The following is a 21,353-nucleotide window of genomic DNA, read 5'->3' as shown; positions in this document are numbered from 1 at the left end:
TATAGATTGGCCATGTAATAAAAGCCTTCTCCTGCAAGACGAAGAAATCTACAGGTCCTTCAAAACTCTTATAGACATATTTCAAATGGACTTAAGTGCAAAAATTATACTGAACATTGTTGGTTTTCTGGGAAGCTACCCAGCCCTTTCTTGTGTTAAGTCCCATGTGTTGCGAGTAATGACAGAGTCCACTCTTGTCTATACCATTCTGTTATGTGCATTTAACATCTTTTTTGTACAATGATGACTGTATGTAGTTTACTATCCAGTTGTGCTAAGCGGTACTGGGTATGTACAGTACATATCACTTGTACTATACCTGATTAATATAAAAAAAGTACTTCATAACAGCATACAGTATAGAAGTGTTGAATTTCCAAAACATTATGAATATGAATGTTTAATTAATGAATTACTCAAATAATTATTGTTATAATTAATACACTTCTTAAGTAATTAATTAAAATTATTTTTAAACATTTTTAATTGTTTTAACATGTTTTTAAATTATCCAATTCAATTAAACTAAAATTTTGATTAATTATGGTTTAATTTATTTTACATAATGTTATCACTCACTTATTGTTATGAATATAGGTTATTCCAAAAGCGAGCAATAAGCATCATGTGCTTATTGCAGTGCTTTTAGATTTCAGATTTATAATGCTTATATAAAAATAAAGTTTATACATAAAGTTAATAATTTTATTAATATTTTGTGATTCTGTCTTAGAAATTTGAATGAGCATTATTTTATTTAAATATATTAGAGCCAACAAAAGAATCCATAACAGATGATGGTCACAGGAAATTTTCTACAAGTAGTTTGATAACAGTTCATCCAAAACAAGAAGATGCAGATGCAACATATGTTTGTGAAGCTCATCATCCTGCACTTAGACATGTTTTAAGGACATCAGTAACTATCAGTATTTTATGTTAGTTTATCTTTTATTATTATATTATTAAAATAGAATATTTTTTAAACATATCTCTATTTCTTTCATTTTTTTTATATTTTTCATTTTTCAGATAATAAATATATTTATATATTGTATTATTTTACTATATTAACTTAGATAATTTTTTAACGATAGGTAAATTATTTTTAAGATTGTATCTAAGGATATTAAAAAGGAAATTCAAACTCTGTAATGTCCTGCACGATCAAAACTAAGTCTGAAAAAAGTGGTGTTACACAAAATTAGTGTTCTATCAAGTACCAGGTTTGGACTTGGGTCATAAGTGAGTAATTCCTGTGACTTAATGGAAGAGAAGAAATTTTTAAAAAAAATCAAAAAGTGACAGTTATGTAAGCAAAAATCTATGACAGTATTTATTAGACTGAACTAAAATATATATAATTCAATCAAACAATTGATTTAATTAATTGAGCTATAATAGCAAATTATAGCCTGATTAATTAAGGCGATTGTTTGGTTGAAGTATCAATGTTTTGTGCTTTGGGATGTTTATATAATATATATATAAACAATAAGAATAACTATAAACAAGAAGTTAGTAATAAATATATATTTCAAATATTCAAACAAATCAAAATAAATTATATACAAGCAAAAAAATAAAAAAAAATCAATAAAAAGAAATTATTTTTTCCAACTTGGAGATTAATTAATTGTACATCCTATCAGTATCAACAAAATTTAAAATTAAAACATTTGCTTGCATATGTGACTGATCCTGGCATGCTTAAACATGTATCTAAGATAGTGTGGCACTACACTTGTAAGCCAGATAAAAGATAATGCACCCATTTAATGGAGAGATGTGTAGTTCCTAAAGGTATCCTTGAGTGTGTGAAGTCTATCTACTTTGGACTGAATTGTCTGGCATTATTTTTGGTAAAGTACTTAACTTATAAGAGGTGTATTCTTTGTTTTTGAATTTTGTTGCTTGCTTGTAGAGATTTAATTAATTATACCTGTACATCTCAAGTTGGAAAAAAGAATTTCTTTTATTCATTGTTCATAATTGATTTTGACTTGTTTGAATATTTGAAATATATATTTATTACTAACTTCTTGTTTATAGTTATTCTTGTTGTTTATATATATTATAGTTTAACCTAATAAATATTGTTGTGGATTTTTGCTTACATAAGTGTCAAATTAAAATTTTTTTTTTCTGAGATTTCTTTTCTATTATAAAGTCACAGGAATTATTCACCATGACCCAAGTCCAGGCTTGGTACTTAATAGAACCCTAATTTTGTGTAACACTGCTTTTTTCAGACTTAGTATTGATCACATAGGACATTAAAACTGAAAAATAATTCAAAAATATTTCACAACCTTTTTACTTTCCAGTAAAATTATTTAATGATTGGACAGGTTTTTTCAAACTGTTTTTACAGATCAATTTCAGGCCTACTTATACATTAACATATCTTTGTTCTTTTTCTAGGTTCTTTACAGAGTAGACTGTATTTAAGGGTACAGAGTGCTCTGTGAGATTTGAAATAATAAAATCTAATTATAATTGTGTGATTGGAGCAAATAAATATTTTTGCAATTACAATGTGGATATAATTTGATTTTTTATTTTTCAGTTTTCCAAGTAAAATTATTCATGTTATTTATTGTTGCTATTTAACTGAATAATGATGCTCAGTTTTCTAAAAAGATTATTGTTGATAACTTATGCATTTTATCGTGACTGTACATATAGTATTATTTTTATAGAGCAACTGTCAGAACTATGTACTGGCACCTGATACTTTTTATGCTAAATAAACATCATCATCAAACCCAATATATTTTAAAGCTATCGTTTAACTAACGCCGAATATTATTGGGCAAGAAATGGCTATAATATTGATAATTTATAAGACAATTTGGCACTAGAGTTAGGTGTTAGGTACCATCTCTTGATAAATTTAATAATTATAATTTTAATAATTTAATTTTAAAAATTTAGAAGTACTAGAATAAAGGAATCAGCTTGGAGTGGGACTCGAACCCACAACTCCTGCTTACCATGCAGATGCGTTGCCAATTACGCTACCTGGACCTTCAGTTCAATCTTCTCTTCCAGTATATTTCCACTTTTTATGCTATTTGCCAATATGCTGTACCAGCATACTCTGGCTGAAAAATAGCCCTGATAACACTTATTCAGTTAAATTTAAATTTAATTTGTTAATTAATACAAAAAATAAATCATCTATAAAATTTTAGCATAAATAATAAATCATTTATAAAATTTTAGCATAAATAATAAATTGTAGATGAACAATTCATTACATCAGAGCAGGCATCATATTTATTGACAAATGAAGCAAAATCACTTAACAACAACATACAAAATACATAAACTGAAAAAAATTAATATTTAGGATTTGCACACAAAATAAAGTGCTTGTGAAAAATGGATAAGCTACTCACCATGACTGTAAGCATTTCTTGAACAAACTAAGGTCATTGCCCACAAAATAAGTTCTACAGTAGATATATTTTCTTTATCTTCACATAAGTAAACATGTTTAAAATGAAAACCTTTAAAAATTTTCAGGAGCTTTTTTAAATGAGTTGAACTCATTTAAAATAGCTGAGCTTCAACTTTTGTGGCAGGCTTTAGAATTACATGTACAGTACAAGATGCGGCAGTTTAATTTCTAGAATAAACTTTTAAAAAATATACATGCAGAACTCTATGGTAGTGGCTACTGTTGAGCAGCTGTCTCACATTCTGTTGAATATCAGTTATATTAGAAAATCTTCATCATTTCAATGCAACTTTTAATTTTGGAAAATAGCCAGAAATCACTGTGAACTAAGTCAGGTGAATAGGAAGGATGATCTAATTTGGTAATTGCTTTTTTGGCTAGAAAATGTCTCACAGTGAGCACACCATGACTTGGCATGATGATGATCTGATCTACTTGTCAGGTCACAGTTCAGGTCTTTTTCTTCAAACGGAATCTTGTAATCTCTGCAGTACTTCTAAATAGTATTGTTGGTCAACTGTTAGACACTGGTCAATAAATTCTTGGTGGACTATACTCTTGTGATTGAAGAAACACACCAGCATAGTCTTAAACTGTGAGAATGACATGTGTGCCTTTTTTTTAGGGTGTGGTGAACTTGGAGATTTTTATTGCATGATCTGATGTTTTGTTTCTGGGTGATACTGTAACATTTCAGTAGTGCATTTGCTGATTTTCACACAAAAGTTGATATTAATATAAATACCATACATTTTGGTCTCCTATTTTTATGCTAAAGAATACATGCAGATAACTATTATCTTCCCAATAGCTAATTTAACAACTAGCTTTATCAGCTTGAAATTTACACACGCACATTCGTGTTCAAACATGTTTGAACATGAATGCATATGTGATTTCAATATAATTGTCATGGGTGACACAACATAGCCTTTCTGGGAATTAAATTGTCACATCTTCTATATTAGTTTATTTATTTTAAATTTGGTTAATTTTAAAATATAGCAAAAACAGAAAAAAAGTATTAGTTTGTTTTATTTTTAACAAACTTTCTTTAATTTATTCTAAACTAAATAAATGTTTTTGAAGAAAACATGTTTTTTTTTCTTTTTTTCTGAAAGGTTTACAAAGTTTATTAAAATTAAAATAAATAGAATTATTTGTTTTTAAATTTTAATGCTACAGTATATATATATATTTTCTTCTTCTTCTTTCTACAGTTAATCCAGGACCACCAGAAATCGAAGGATATCAGGAAGGAGATATTATTCAAGTTGGAGATACTTTAACTTTGGCTTGTATTTCAAGAGGGGGCAATCCACCAGCTAAATTAATGTGGTATCGTGATAATGTGCTGGTAGATACTACCTACACGACAAGTGGTCGCGAGACCACAAATACTCATACTTTTACAGTTTTTGCTACAGACAATAATGCTGTGTATCGATGTGAAGCTTCCAATTCCATTACACGTGATTCCTTAACTGCATCAGTGAAATTAAATGTTCTTTGTAAGTTTTAAATTGTTATTCTGTATTTCTTAATTTTTTTTAAATAAATTTAATTTGTCATTATGTGAAGTATTTTAAAGAGATTTTGTTCTTCATGATGAAGCAATGAAATTTTTATTTATCTATATTTTTGTATTTGTTTTTAAGTTTTAATAGAAAGCATATTCATAAATATAAAAGTTTATTTTGAAATAATTCATAAGAATTTAAATGATTCAAATATTGTCTTGAATTACTGTATTTAAGTTATCTTAATAAAAGTATGTTATTTAGGAAGAGAAAATTGCATTACAAGTTATTTATTCAAATAAACCAAGAGAATGTATTGAGATTATTGGCATAAAACAAAAACATTATTGAAAACTTCAAAAAGTAATTAAAGCTTTATTGTTTTGGTTACTTTTTGATGTTAAAAGAAGTAAATATTATATATGCTTCTGAATTTAGAAAATATTATTTGTGAAAGGAAGACATCTAACATTTTGACAAAAATAATGAAACAAATATTGTGTTAATTTTTTGATTTACAATTATTATTAAAAAACATAATTAAAAATTTTATACAGAATTTATGTATATAATACAATGTTGCTATTTTATAATTTTTTTATATAGTTGCTCCTGCCAAGGTAACAATTACTGGTCCTCCAGAAGCCAAACGTGGTGATACAGTGACTATGCATTGTACAACAGAACCAAGTAATCCACCATCACAGTTGAGTTGGATGATTGACAGTCTTCCAGTTATAGGGGGAGAAACAGTTAGAACAGCAACACTGAAGGGATGGGTGACATCTTCTAATCTTACAATTACTCTAACTAGGCAGGTAAATTACATTTTAAAATCTTTTTTAAACTGTTAGTTTTGAATATGATAGTTGCAATGTATTAATTATGATTTTTGTTTTAGGATCCTGATGTGAAAGTGTTTTCTTGTTATGCAGAATGTTTACCTTTAAGAGAAACCATATTTCAGCAATATAAATTAAAAATTATTTGTAAGTATTATAAAATGCTATTAAAAAAAATCAAATTTTTATTTTTGAAGATTTGTTTTAGAAATGCTGATGGCAAACTTTATACTGTTATTATATTTACTGTATAAATAAAGGATAAAATGAAACACATGCAAATATACAATAAAAATAGAGTATTCAGTAAGTTTCATAATTACAAGGGGCACTAAAAATTCATAATGAGAAACAAATAAATGTAATATAAAAGAAATAAACTTAAAGTAATTTAATCATAGAAAGACATTTAAAAGTAACAGCAACATTTGTTATCAGTGGAAAGTTTACAAAAATAACTCCTGTGAACTCACTGAGACTCACGTTTTTTTATAATTATTACTTTTAGCATGGAGATTGACTTTTCTCCATCTATCTTGATAAACTTTTTGTTTCTGATGAGCTTAAAATATAAATCTTTATATAATTAATACCTAAATTTTCAAGGGATGATGACAGCTGCATAGTGACATGATGTATTACCAGACCAGATGATAATTATAATGACCGTTTGGTAGATTTTGTCAATTAAATGGCTTTAATCTAGATTTAAGTGTGTTTGGTATCCAGAGCAAAAGAACATCATAAGGATTTTTATAACATTGTGAGAGCAGTTTTGACTAAATCATAGTAAATGATAAGATACTTTAATATTTTAGTACTAGGTTCATTTCAGAATTTTGAATTGATGGAAATTGAGTAAAAATAAAAAGTGATTTTCTTTAACATCATGTCTACAAATTTAAAACTAATACATTTGAATAAATATTAATACAATAAAGTATTAGTATAACAATATTATGGAGGAATCACTGAAATATAGTCAAAATGCCAATATATTTAAAAAGTTGTTAAATGAGGAAAAATTGTTACTTTTTAAGCTTAAAAATAAGTTCTTCTAGTAAAATTCTATAAAACTACTGATTCAAACTACTACACATGCAAATTCTATAAGAATTGTATTCAATAAATCAGTAGTTTGTGTTTGTAGTTTCAGTTCTAGATTTAGGATTCTAGGCCTCCTGGGCATATTAAGCTTGGTGCTCCACTGTTCCAGGTTCCATTTATGTTGAAATTAACAAGACATTCACTTTTCTGACTGTTCTAATACAAGAAAATATTGTAATCATCTCAAATTTTTAGTTTTTTGTTACTTTCCTAGCTGTTTTAATGTAACATGGGTTACATTCCGGCTATTATAAATAATAATGTCATATTTGACCTTCTAGGTTTTCATAATTATGATGTTTTGACATCTCAACCCAAAAAATTAAAAAAAAAAAAAAAACGATACCTGCAGTGTGTGTACGTGTGTTGGCATCTATTTCATTTAATATCTCTTAATCTTTATTCCATATATATTATATATGGAATAAAGATTAAGAAATAAAATTTGGCACGATAAGGAATTGACGATTTGTGTATGAGGATCATTGATATTTAGGTGGTTAAAGGTCAAGGGGTCACAGGTGTGTCACATACCGTATCTCAAGAGAGGAGTCAGACTTAATGAAGATTTTATTCATTATTACCATCTACAATCTATATAAATAAAAATGTAAGTGTTTTTTTGTTCAAAATCTTAAATCTCTGAAAATTCTTCACTGATTAATTTGAAATTTTGACACAACATTGCATTCAAATATGCACATGTTTTTATATACCTACTATTATATAGATGTCATACCTGTGACAGGTAAAAACATGCTTTTTTGAAAAGCAGCATCATCTGTTGGACATAAAAGCAACACATGCTATACTAAATATTTTATGATTTCATTTTCCAATTGCATTGTTAAATTGAATTTATTTTCATTTTGATTTAATTATTTTGTATGACATTGCGTTAAACAATGTTTATATTTTTATTTGTTGGTATTGTCTAATTGTCTACAATTTAATTAATTTTTATAAATATACTTATTTGATCTAAATATATAAAATTACTTGTCCTGACTGACTGACAGTGATTGATTCATCATTGCCCAGAGCAAACTGCTGAACCAAGAGATGAAATTTGGTACACAGTTAGAGTACATCATGAAAATGCACACTAAGAAGGAAGTTTTCAAAATTACCCCGTGGGGGAGAGGGAGAGCATTAAGGCTTACCTGAAGAATTGCTTCTACTGTACTATTTTAGATGCGATTTTTTTTGTTTTTGATGGTAATAACTTAATTTCCAAATGTACAATATTTACATATTACAATTTTTTAACCAAATGTTCGAACTGTTTTAAATTCGAATTTTTTATTACATATTGGTTCAATTATAGGATAATTGCAAACATTCTAGAAAATTGATCAAATTGAAAATGTTCGTTTGAAACATTAAAAGATTCTCAGTAATAAGGGATATGTGTAATGCAAGAAGTACCAGGGGAGAGTTATTTCTATCAAATTGCAAAATCCGTGTGGGTGAACCCACGGGTAACAGCTAGTTTTTTATAAAATTCGTCTCTATCCTAAAAATTAAGCTTTTTGCCATTTTATAATAATTAATAAAATAAAAAGTTTTATAAAAAAAATCACTTAACAGATGGTGCCACACACAGTTTTATTTATTATGATTAATAATACAAAAGTTACATTTTTAATAAAATCTCATAACAGCTGGAAAAGTTATGGAACTCATTTCTGGAATTTTTATTATTTTTTGATTTTATCCTCCCTGTGGGATTAAGAAAGCCTTTTAATCACACTTGTCATGGGTTCAGCTACACAATGGTATGGCTGGCTTACAAAGCATAGGGCCCAACAAATTTGAGTCAATCTATCTCTGATAAATTCTAGGCGAAAGAAAGTTTGAATCTGGTTCTTCATTAGCGGGCTGACTTTTACCACCTCAATCATCTGGCTATCTACGTAACTGAAAATTTATTTTTAGCACTGTCTTAAACAAAGAACTGATGTGTGAAGTAGTGGCTGCACTGATAATCACAAGTCCTTCTACAGGATAACCCTTGTTTATTGCTGAATTTTCAGTTCTATTGTATATGTAATCGAAACCTTTGCCATAAATGTTTGAACTATTTCACAGTATTTCAGTATGCTGTTTGTCACATCTTTTTGTTTTATCAGAAAATGGCACAGCTTCTGTATCATGTTGACAGTCAAAATTATTCACTAATAATGCTACACCACAAACTAAACCCACTGTTATAACTAAAATTTGTACTTACATAAAAATGTCAAAAGAGTATCTATTGACAGCAAAATAAAACTAATTTATTCATTTACGGAATTTATAATAATGTATACAGCCTAATTTACTAAACTTTCTATGTTTTACAGTGGGAGGTTTAGTAAATTGATAGGAAATTGAAAATAAATTTATTACATTGATAATTTTATAATACCAGCATTTGTTACAATGAAATTTTACCAAATTAATGTTTATTATTATATTACTAATTATATAATTACTAATATTAATTATTACTGATCTGTTTAATCAACATTTATAAATTTAAAAATAATTATAATTTTTATGTATTTTTTAAGATCCTCCAAAACCACCAACGATTATTGGCTATGAAGAAGGAAAGCCACTTAGAATTGGAGACTTTCAAAGATTTAATTGTGTTACACTTGGAGGAAATCCACCTGCTGTCCTTCGTTGGCTGAAAGGCGATAGAGAGGTAATTTTTCAAAATTTATTATAGATAAACATAACTGTTATTTAGGGATCAAAATGTAGTACAGGAAATCCTTCTTAATTCAAACTCAAATAATTTGAAATCCCATTAATTCGTAACTGTACTTTTGTCCTGGCTGGAGATGTAGAGATTTACAGGTTAAGGAATTTGGTTAGTTCGAAATATGACTATTTTGTAATTTGAAGTGGAAATTCTATCTGAACTGTCATATGCATATGTTAACTCATTTGTTTAAAACAAAGTGCTCCCATACTATAAGAGAACAATAGATCAAGAACAACTCTAATCTGGTCAATATGCTTTTGCTTTTACAGTAACACATTTTTGAGTGTCACCTTACATATTTACTATCTTTGTTCCCTCTTAAGTACGTAATAGAGAGGTTGCGGCCAAAGTTTTTAACATGAAAATGTGAACACCAGACATTCAGCACCGCCTTTCTTTAAGCGCAGAAGTTTGACAATGGCATTTGGAATGTCAGTGGAATCATGTTCGACATTCTAAACACCATTGTCAAACTTCTAGGCTTACAGGAAAGCGGCGCTGAACATCTGACGTTCACGTTTTCATGTTGAAAACTTTGGCTCCAACCTCGCTAATAACCTACAATGTTTCCACATTTTCCTTTGCCAATTTTAGCATTGAGATCACCCATAACTATTATTACATCTCTATTTTTAACTGTACTGAGTTCCTTATCAACCTATACATAGAACAGTTCAATCTTCACTCTGTTTTTCTGCTGTTGGAGCAGAATAAACCTGAATTATATTAAGTTTTCCCATTAATATTATTAGTTGTAACATTATCATGTTCTGATATATGGACAAAGTTCACTACTGATTGACTAGTTAATTTGTCAACAGTGATTACCACTCCATGTCTATGATAAACATCACTGCTTCCAGAATAGTATATATTTCTATTTTCTGTACAACATTTGCCTGAATCAGGCCATTATACTTTGCTGACTCCTAGGATGGTTCAGCTTTAACCTTTTCATTTCTAGGATGATAATGTACAGTTTACCTGATTTGTACATACTTTGGACATTCCGTTTTCCAATTCTCATAAATAACCCAAGGATTCTTAATACTGTCTGGCCACTTAAGACTTGCTAGGGACTGAGGGCCATGTCTGAGAGATTTATAGTCATGACAATTATACAAGGGATTATACTGTAATGAGATGGTTTCCCCTTGCTTTTTTCATTGCAGTATCACAACTAGTTTAGTCACAGTGTAACTGTTGTTTGTGATTATCAAGTGAATAATGCTATGTTTAGAATATTTATCTTCACTGTCTTCTTCTACTGACACAACTGCTGCCTTGTACCAGGCATATGGAAGTATGCTTATTTACTGATGGCATGCATGTCTTACTATGTCACAACAACATCACTGAGTATTTGTAGTATTTCTTGAGATAACTTTCCTTACAGGTTATCCACTACACCCTGTTGTTGTTGCCACTAATTGTCTGCAACTGCTTATTTGTCAGAATAATCTTCTTATTTCACAGCTAACCATAATATGATGTCTCCAATATTAATGACGTGTGGACACAGCTGGTAGCTTTCAGCACAGCCCCAGCATTTTATATAATACAAACTCAAATTCACTTTTACTAATTAAATGGATGTGCTGTACAGTATTTTTAATTCTTAATATTGCATTTTTTATTAAAAATTTTTAACAATTGATTGAAAAACAGATTTTATGTATAATTAATCATAAGTGTAATTTATAAACAAATGTATTTATTCTCTCTTGTTATTAAAATTTAACTATTTGCATATTTTTGTTATTTAAATTGTACATTTTTCAAAATTAGATAAGTACTCCATTGATTGTCAGTGGTAGTGGAGTATCTACAGAACTTGTCATTAGAGCCGACATCTCCGATAATGGTGCTGTTTACAGATGTGAAGCAAATAATTCAGCAACGTTGCATCCAGTTTCAGCCTACATTAAGACAACAGTATATTGTAGGTTATTGGTGTAAATTTAAATTATTTAGAATTAATAATTTAAAATTTTTTTTCAAAAAATTTTAAATTTGCTAGATAATTACAACACTTACTTAGCCTGTGACTGTCACAGGCTCAAGTAAGTGTTGTATTTATCTAATATACACCCCAGTGTGTATGAGGAGGATATATTAAAATTTGCTTATTAATATGTATGAACTCTGCATGTATCTGGGTTGTATTTAATGCATTTATTTATTTTTACTTATGGAAATTATATTTGATAACTAAAACCTGTAAAAAATTTATAATCCAGCAATTTTTTAATACATGCTAATGTTTTCAACCTTGTTCAATGGACATCATCAGGCAACTAATCCCCCAGCTGCTGAAACAACAGGAGGTTGCCATACATATTTGCAGATGGTGATGTAAAATGAGAGAAAGGGGAAAGAATAAGATTTATAGTTTAAAGAAAGACACAGGAATCAACATTGCAAAAATTAATAGTGATGTTATTGTGGGTGACGTTATATATTTCCACTTGCTCAAGATGTTTGAGAAAGGGTTGTCTGGCAGAGCTATGTAAGAGGCGTGTGCTGCCAAAGTCCACATCGATGTTGGGGTCAGAGGTGAAGTTAGCCAATGCAGTGTTGGCCAACTCTTTCGTGATGGAAGTCTAATGTTCCTTGAAGTGGGTGTTTAAAGGGTGCATTGTAGCACCTATGTTGAAGTGGTGGCTGAATCTATGATTGTTGATGGAGATAGTGTAGATGTCTCGTTGGAGGTGCAAGTCCAGATGGTCTTTGGCTTTTGCTGAGGAGGGAGGAAATCAAGGGACTTCTAAGGAAGTCCCTTGATTTCCTCCCTCCTCAAGCAAAGCCTATGGAAATCAAGGGACTTCTAAGGAAGTCCCTTGATTTCCATATCTAGGGACTTCCTTAAGCTTCCTTCCTTATCTAGGGACTCCGTAGAAGGCTAAACAAAAGTCATTTTTCTTGGATATTTTCTTGTAAAGGGAGGCTAGCTTCCTGTCATCAATGACAGTCCTATAATCTGTGTTCTGGGAGCAATTTTTCAGCAAGGCAGAAGTGGCAAAGGAAAAATGACGTATAAGGTTTTTAATAGTCTGTGGGAAGTAGTTGTGCTGAGTTGTATACCAGGTGATCATTAGGAGCTCTTGTATCTCTGTCATGTGTGTCTGACAAATGGGTGAAGGCCCTGCAAATTAAGGCCCTGAACTATAAATCTTACTATCCTCCTCCTCTCCCCCTTTCTCTTATCTTACGTCACCTCTCCTCTGCACACATGTATGCCAATCTTTCGTTGTTTCAGCAGCTGGGGGATTAGTTTGCCTGATGATGCCTGTTCAACATGGACAAAAGTGTCAGCACATATTAAAAATATTGCTAGATTATAGGTTTTTTATAGGTTTTAATTCAAGTATACCCATTTTCGAGTGGTGGTATTATATTATATTTATTAATTAACATTTCATTGTAGTTAATTATTCAAAAAAGTTATTTTATGTATGCAAAGGAAATTGTAAAATTATAAAAATTGCATTGATATACCATATGAATAAGAAAAAATTGAATATAATTGCTGTATACTTAATAATTAATAAGTGAACGGTTATATGTTTGTATATTGTTGAAAGTTGAAATAATTTGTATGTTAGATATAATTTATTTTCATTTATGTTATAATGTAATATGATATTGGCAATTCCTATGCGTATAACATAGTTTTTGTTATAAATAAAAGTTTATAGATTAACATTGTTTTAATATATCAATATAATACAAAAATTAATTTAGTTGTAAATACTATGCTCCCTTGTAAAATTTTAGGAAATGCAAATACGAGGTTTTCATCACCAACTGACAATGTGGCAAAATACATTGTAATATATTATATCTCATACAGCAAATAATATGGCCAAAATAATATAATATATAACAGACAATGTCGGAAAACTGTATTAAAAGTAAGTGCAGTAAAATGTGTAACTTGGAATAGCACAGTACTGAATATTTTTTTTGGTTTGGCAGGTTTCTGTTTTGAACAGGGTGTTTTAACATAAAATTGCTCTGTTCTGAAGAATTTTTTGCCATTTAGGTAGGTTTCCTTTTCGGACAGGTTTCACTCTAGTGAGAATCATGGTAATTCTTGTTAAAAGAAATTGGTCATAGATAGTGATGACATTCATCATTAATTCAACATTCTTCCTCTCTCTCTCTCTCTCTCTTTCTAATAAAATTTTGTAATATACAAATTATATACTAGATTTTGGTTTGTTTCAAAGATATAACTTGATATATCAGTATTAAGAAATTTGTGATATTAAATATTAATATATACAGGGTTCCTACGCACCTGGAAAGTCAGGGAAAATCAGGGAAAGTCAGAGATTTTCATTAGTTTTGGAAAAAGTCATGGAAAGTCAGGGAATTTGTCGAAAATTGTCAAAAAGTCAGGGAATTTGTCGAAAACTGTCAAAAAGTCAGGGAATTTGTCTCCTTAACTGCCTTGTTGATTTCGTTTGCTGAAAATGGCTGAATAAGCATAGCCATCTGCAGGCGGCAAGAAGTAATGCTGCAATCTTTAATAAGAAAATATACCAGAATCCGTTTTGAATCCGAAATGGCTCTTTTCACCGTTCCGAAGCCATATAATTTTACAGTTGTGGATTAATAACAGGATAAACTACTATTATGTAATAGTGTTTAATTTTTAATTTTAATAATTCAGCGATTATAAAAAGATGAATTTGTTAATTAGAATAAAAAATAACTAATTAAAAATTAGTTTACAAACTTTTAAAACTTGAAATCGTAATTTATTAGATTGTTCACGTTTAAAACATTACTATACAACATAAAAAATTATAAATAACTATCCGACATTTACAGTAAAATGCTGGTGCCAACTAGTAGTTTTTTACATTTGTTGTTACAACTTTCCTCGAAAAGAACTGTACTGCAAGCGTATTTTCCCCCTCTCCTGTTAATTTCCGCAACTTCGATACATAGTTTAATAATTAGTTTAACAGAAATGATGTTGGGTAACAAATATCCACTGATTTTGGCAAATTTAGGCATCATACTTGTAATAGATATACTGTAGTTATCGTTTTGAAAATCATCTAGGTAATCCGATAGTTTAACCAATGTTAACTTGCTTATAATTAATTATAAATTTAAAAAGCTGGTAAATTTTTAAAAAATTAATTAAATTACTAAAAAATTAAAATAAATTTGATTATCTTTTGTGCGAAACAACAACAAAACAATTTTTATAGTTACGTTGCAAATGAAAAAGATTTGTAGTTACGATTCTACTGAACTTCTATATTTTATTACCATATAATTGTAATTTCGTTTGATGTTTATTTCTGTACACTCAAACCTGTTTTTGTGCGGTATATGAAAATTTCAATCAAATTGGAACATAATTGACTTCTGTAAAATTTTTAAAACTCTATTGGATGTTTTCTATGACATCAAGTTTTTTCATTTTTTATTAAGTAAAATTTTTTTCTCTTACCTTTTTTTCGGTCCCCTCTTATTTTAATAGCATAAAATCAGAATATTGTGTTAAATGTAGACTGCAGGTGTGAAATTTCACGCCTTGTTAAATGAAAGAATAACAGTTCCTGCAGCTATATTTATCAAATAAAAGTATTTTTTAACCATTACTTTTAACTTTTTATATAGTTTTTCTGTAAAACCACTTTTTGGGATGGTGTTTATTTCCCGGGAATTATTTCCTGGCAAATTTTTTTAATGTTAGATTCGTATTTAAGTGGAAATAATTAATATAGAAAATAAACTTCTTAGAGGATTTTTTCCCCCATTAGGGATTGCAGAAAAAGGCCCAAGGAGTTAAAGAAGCAATTCCTAGTTATTTCGTATGATTTTGAGTTATTTTTGACGTGAGACTTTTTTTATGGGGTCCCTATTTACCGCATAAAAAAAAATACTTTTTGTGTTGCGAAAACTATTTTTTATAGCTACTCGTGAAGTTTCCTGCGTTTTCTTTTATGTGGTCCCTATCCACCACACAAAAACAGGTTTGAGTGCATTTATTTTATTTTATTTAAATTCTATACATTTTAAGAATCCTAATTTTTGTAATACTATGATGTCATAGAAATACAAGTCTCACTAAAATAAAAAAAACGTAAAAAAATTAAATTATTAGATGAAAAAAAGGAAATGAGTAAAAATTTTTTTTACAAACTTGAGAAATAGTCAAGACAGTGCAGCTCTCAAGATCGATCATTTGGATTGGAGTTGGATTTTTCATTGTTTGAAAAGACAATGAATACTTCTGTGAACTAGGATTCTTTGATTGATGTAAGTAAATCAGAGAATCCATTAGATTCCCATCATAAAGCGTGGGTGATGGTCCGAAACTAATCCAGGAAACGATCGAGGGCTACCTTTTCCTTCCACAAATTAACAGTTGCCTTTCAAAAGGAGGACTTTTCTAACTCAGGAAAAACACGAGTGATATATGTTAGTGCTAGACATCAAACAGAAATCAAATGAACTTTCCTTTCCGGATTGTTCACTGAACATTGCTCCGGATTCCACTACCACTACTATGGACTTAAGATGAGAAACGAAGACAACTTTAGCTATATTGTAAGCATATTTTTACAATTAACGGGTTAAATGGTAAAGAGGTGTCTTTGTCTGTCCGTACCATGTTTCCCACAACTTATTAGTCCCTCGACTTTCCTGACGTTGGGAGAATTAACTTTATCCCTTTTATTTTCCCAAAGGGAAAGAGTCATCATATCTCACAAGCGAAATGTGAAGTTTCAAATCTTATGTTCTAATTGACGTTTGAAATTATGTTAAACTCGAGGAAGGCTATTTAAGATTGCTGAAAACATTAGTTCATTTATTAAAATTTGCTATAAAAGTGAGAAAGATGGTTTGTGATATGATTTGCAATAATTATAAGATTTGTAATTAAGGGTTAAAATAGATAAATTTTGTCAGCATTCTTAAGAAAATATTATGCAAAGACAAAATATAATGCGAAATTAAATAATAAATAAAAATTATTAAAAATAATTATTAAAACTCTGGCCTTTACACCGAAACCAAAATCAAAATGGCGGCAACGAAACATTTTTTTTCTTTTAATGAGTTGCCAATTCAGCTAAGTTTTTGCTAGATTTAGTGGATTTGTTAGAGAAGCTATAGTAAAAACTTACACCTATCCCTCTTTATATGCAATCTATTTTTACGCCATTTTGAAATAATATGGTTGACAAAAAAAACTATTTCTTTTTTTACATAATCGATTTTTTTATGACAGAAAAAATGCTTTATTTGAAAATTTTTAAATTTAACTTTTTGTTAAAATTACATTGCTGTTTAAAAAAAGTTACTCTTTTTGTTGAAAGATTTTAAAATTATGTGTTTCTAAGTCAACAGTTCATTTTAAATACAGTACAGTACTATTTGTATATCAAAGGATACTGTTTGTTGATTTTATGCTATCTTGTATTTGCTAGATTTACATACAAATAATATTGATAAATAATGATAAAATAAAAAGCTCATGTTTCATTTGTAAATTGCTTATTTTTTCATTACATTGAAGTTGTGGATTCTATCATACATTTTTCTACAGGATGTATGCATACTGTATTTTTTTAATGTGGCAGTCTTTGAAACATACAACTAGAGCAAAAAGAGGGATAGATATACTCAATGTTTGCAGTAAATAAAATGCTGTTTTATTATGTCGATATTCCATACCGTAAGAAATGTGAGAGTCAGGGAATTTGGACAAAGTTGGTCAGGGAATTCAAAACAAAAATTTGAGTAGGAACCCTGTATATAAATATATAGTTAAAATGTCACAATATGAAGTAATTAGTAAATTTTAACTAAAACAAAAATTTTAGCTGCATCAATCTTTATATTAGATCATTATATAATTTAGTATAATTATAAACAATACTTGATTGAACTTTCTTTTCAGTTTTAACAACCTAATTATTATTTAATTAAAGATTTAAACTGTGTTATACTCATTATGAGGAAAGACAGCAAAGACAGTTTATTTTTCTCTTAATGTTATTTAATTAAAATAAATTGACAACAATAAAGATTGTCATTCAAAATTTATTTCAAAATTCTTCAGCACTTGTTAACAAATAAACTTGGTGAATTGAAATCATTATGATGTGTATTTATGCAACTTTTGCTATTATTTTTATTTGCTATTAATTAAATTTCTCAAATAAAGGAATTTTATTTAAAAATTTTTTTATTTTCAATGCTTATATTTATGAATTGAGATTTAAATATTTCTATCGAATTTTATCTTAGATTATTATTTATAACCTGGAAACTTAAAGGTACAATATTTTTGTTTTAAAATTAATATCAATAATTGTTGCCATCAATACGTGATATAATAATATGAATACAAAAAAACTGATTTTTATTGAATTACAATATATCAGTAAATACTGTTGAAGTCTTATATACATTGTTGGCCAAAATTAAAATTAATTAACAAAATTTAACAGTTTTTGTTAATATTTTTGAGTTTAAATTTGAAAATGAGCCTTCTAACACCAAAATTAAATGATATAATTAAAAAACAACCAACCATCAGCTAAATTAATCGCGCAGAGATTATGCTACAAATATGTCAGGTTCTTTGGATAGATATAATTAAAGTTACAGAGAGTGAAACTGTTATATCTTATAAAAAATGTTTATATAATTTCTTGTCAATGAAAGTCATTACTAAACTTTACAAATTTACTTCACAGAAGATGGCAAAGCATAACAAAATTGGAAGCAAGTCATGTGTTATAAATAAAATAAAAATTAATTCTTAAATTAAATTTTTAATATTTTTTTAAAAATATATGCTGTTTATCTTTTCAGTTCCTCCAGATAATGTTACCATTAATGTGCATCCAAGTTTGCCCCGAGCTGGCCAAATGGTAATTATTTATACATTACCTTAATGCATTTTTCTTTCTAAGTAAAACTAATTTGTAATTTACCATAACTATTCCAAGTTATGCTACATACTTAATAATTATAACACTATATTTGGATTCAGTTTTTTTATGGCTAAGGATATATATTTATTATTGTGGCTATAAACTTTATAGGTAACATTCACTTGCACGTCTGGTAGTAGTAATCCAGTCTCTCGGATAACCTGGAGAAAAAATGGAATTAATATTCGTAATCATAGAGAAGAAACAATTAGTTCAACACATGGTGGCATAGCTACTAGAAGCCGTTTATTTTTAACTGTTTCAGCTGAGGATGATAATTCAACATTCTTGTGCCAAGTTCGAAATGATGTTCTTCATCATACCCTCCATGATTCCATCACTTTACGTGTTCTTTGTGAGTAATAACTTTTCATACAAATTTTTTGTCTTGTCAGAAAAATTGTTGATATTTACCATTATGTCGATAAAATTTCTTTATAGATCCTATATTAATCTTAATGTTTGAATAAATATTTTTAACAATTTCTCGTATATTTTATTGAAATTTAATTAATGAAGTTAGAATAACTTATTTTTCAAAATAGATACAATACAGGATCTTCCAAAAAGAATGCTACCATTTTAAATTATTGTAATTATGTTAATTATTATCTGAGAAATATGTGATGTACACCAATCAGTAGAGTAACTATCTGAGTTTCATCTTCCGTCTGCATTCAAATGGCTTGTAGTCTACTGTGAAAAGTGTGTTTGTGTCAAATAGCTATGAGGGTGAAAATACAATACGATTAAGACAGTACGTAATTAAAACAACAATTGATTTAATAAGAAATGATAACACAACACACAAAAGAAAAAAAGAATTTGGATGCCAACTCTAGGGAAAAAAAGAACTCGGATGCCCAGCTCTGTCCAAGAAAACAAAAAAGACCTGACACATGGAGTTGTGACAAAACAAAAAGTTTCCCATGTCTTACAATTTCATTAAATGGATATGACTGTGTATTACAAAAAATTTTCTTACAACTGACTTAAAACTAACTTATAACTATAGAGATGATATGGAAAATTAAAATAGACAAAGGAAAGGAAAAAACGGGGGTACCCGTACTTGGTTGATTCCTTTTTTTACGGAGATGATTACTTTCGACGATTCTTAGTGAAATTTCCAAGTTCGTCTTTTTGTGGAGGTTAGTTAATGTATCTTTTTATCAGGGATCAAAGGAGACTGTTTTCATCAATGATTAATTGAAGCCTCGGGATTCTTGTTGCACCAAGAAATTCTTAAGTTTCTTGCTATGGTCAGAATCAAGCTCTCGTCTCCACTGTCTTCTCCAGTCTGAACCCTCCTTTCTGGTCTGAAAACTGTTACCTCTCCCCTTTAGGCTTTTAGGCATTTTCTTTCTCCATGGGACAGTTCACATCAATCATCAATCAAGTGAAGTAGAAATGAGGACAAGAGAAGATTCCAGAAACAGGAAAAGATAAGAATCAAGGACAGAAGCTACAAACTAGAATATTCTAACTTAAAATTAAGGCATACAGCCACACTACTTCCTCTAGGAAGCACCATAAACAAAATTGGAGACTACAATAGACAAGGCATTTTGCTCTTTTTATGTTGCAAAGTTGAAATTACATGTTATTTTGCAAACCATAGTACTACTACTCAGACCTTTAACAAGCAGTACAATGTTAACTGTTTTTGGGTGTCTTAAATGACCTTTGTAGTGCTCCATCACTAAATTGTTCTCTTTTTTTTTGTTTTTGTAATTATATATTTTGTATATTGGTTTCATTTCTGTATTGGATTTTTGTTGTTGCAATACCTGTTTACTTGTAAATATTTCGTTTGTTGCATGCCTCCTTCTTCAACAACCACTCACTGGCTCATGGTTGGTTGTAATGACATCACGTGACTAAGGAGTAAGCCCTGCATGGCAGGGGATATAAAAAGGAGAGTACAATGTGTGCAAGCGCTTTTTGTTTTTTGTAAAAGGATTCGTCGAGAAGACACGAGAGGAAGGAAGGTTTCAAAGGATCGGAACGAAAGGGAAATCCGTTTGCATTGAGAGAAAGGTTGTGTCTAGAATGGAAAAACTGTTGGTTAAGGAAGGAGGTTTAATGAAAGGATTCATACTTGTGTATGAATGCTTTCCTTAAACCTCCTCCTGTGCATGAACCTTAGTTCATCTTTTTATTCATGTTTGGATTGTACGGGATTCAATGAACGTGTTGGTGATCCCAACATGTACTCGCCTTGTATGTATATATTGTAAATATTGTTATTAGGTTAAGTGTCGTTCTAATCTTAGTAATTAGTCTACTAGTGTGACAATTGTCGAATCTTTATGATATATATAAATATTGTTTTTCATTACTTTAATTTGTATTTTGTACGATTTTTTTTCTTGTACAGCCCTTGTACTCCTTACTAACGTTGGGTCTGAATTTTGGCAATTCTTACCCACTACACCTTCAGGAAAGAAAGAAACCAATTTAAATTGAAATTAGTTTTTTTTTTTTCTTTCTTTAAGAAGGTATTCTTGATGACCAAAATGTTTGAGAATTAAAATTTTATTGCATGTTAAAAGTCTGAGTAGTAGTACTATGGTTTATTACAAGTGCAGTTTTCAGAGAAGTGTCATTCTGCAACATGAGTAATCTGCAGGAGCTGTAGATTTGTGGCTGCTGTGGGAGTTGTGATGATAGATATGCTGTGTGACA

The 21,353-nt window shown here is 29.3% G+C and overlaps 1 protein-coding gene across 8 annotated transcripts in view; it reads left to right on the top strand.

The window, feature by feature from the left end:
• LOC136975640 (nephrin-like) overlaps positions 1 to 21,353 on the top strand; it is a 120,168-nt gene that overhangs the window by 72,029 nt on the left and 26,786 nt on the right. For all 8 annotated transcript variants that reach the window (XM_067270721.1, XM_067270719.1, XM_067270718.1 and 5 more), the window contains 8 exons: positions 771 to 938; positions 4,687 to 4,977; positions 5,593 to 5,804; positions 5,888 to 5,975; positions 9,491 to 9,627; positions 11,479 to 11,632; positions 18,544 to 18,602; positions 18,777 to 19,020. In XM_067270721.1, coding sequence (XP_067126822.1) covers positions 771 to 938; positions 4,687 to 4,977; positions 5,593 to 5,804; positions 5,888 to 5,975; positions 9,491 to 9,627; positions 11,479 to 11,632; positions 18,544 to 18,602; positions 18,777 to 19,020 — 1,353 coding nt within the window. The remainder of the gene's footprint in view (positions 1 to 770; positions 939 to 4,686; positions 4,978 to 5,592; positions 5,805 to 5,887; positions 5,976 to 9,490; positions 9,628 to 11,478; positions 11,633 to 18,543; positions 18,603 to 18,776; positions 19,021 to 21,353) is intronic.

Source organism: Centruroides vittatus, unplaced genomic scaffold (genome assembly GCF_030686945.1).
Source record: "Centruroides vittatus isolate TY-2023 unplaced genomic scaffold, ASM3068694v2 contig_377, whole genome shotgun sequence".
Classification (NCBI taxonomy): domain Eukaryota; kingdom Metazoa; phylum Arthropoda; class Arachnida; order Scorpiones; family Buthidae; genus Centruroides; species Centruroides vittatus.
The sequence above is the reverse complement of the archived record's forward strand: the minus strand, read 5'-3'. Positions and strand labels throughout refer to the sequence as shown.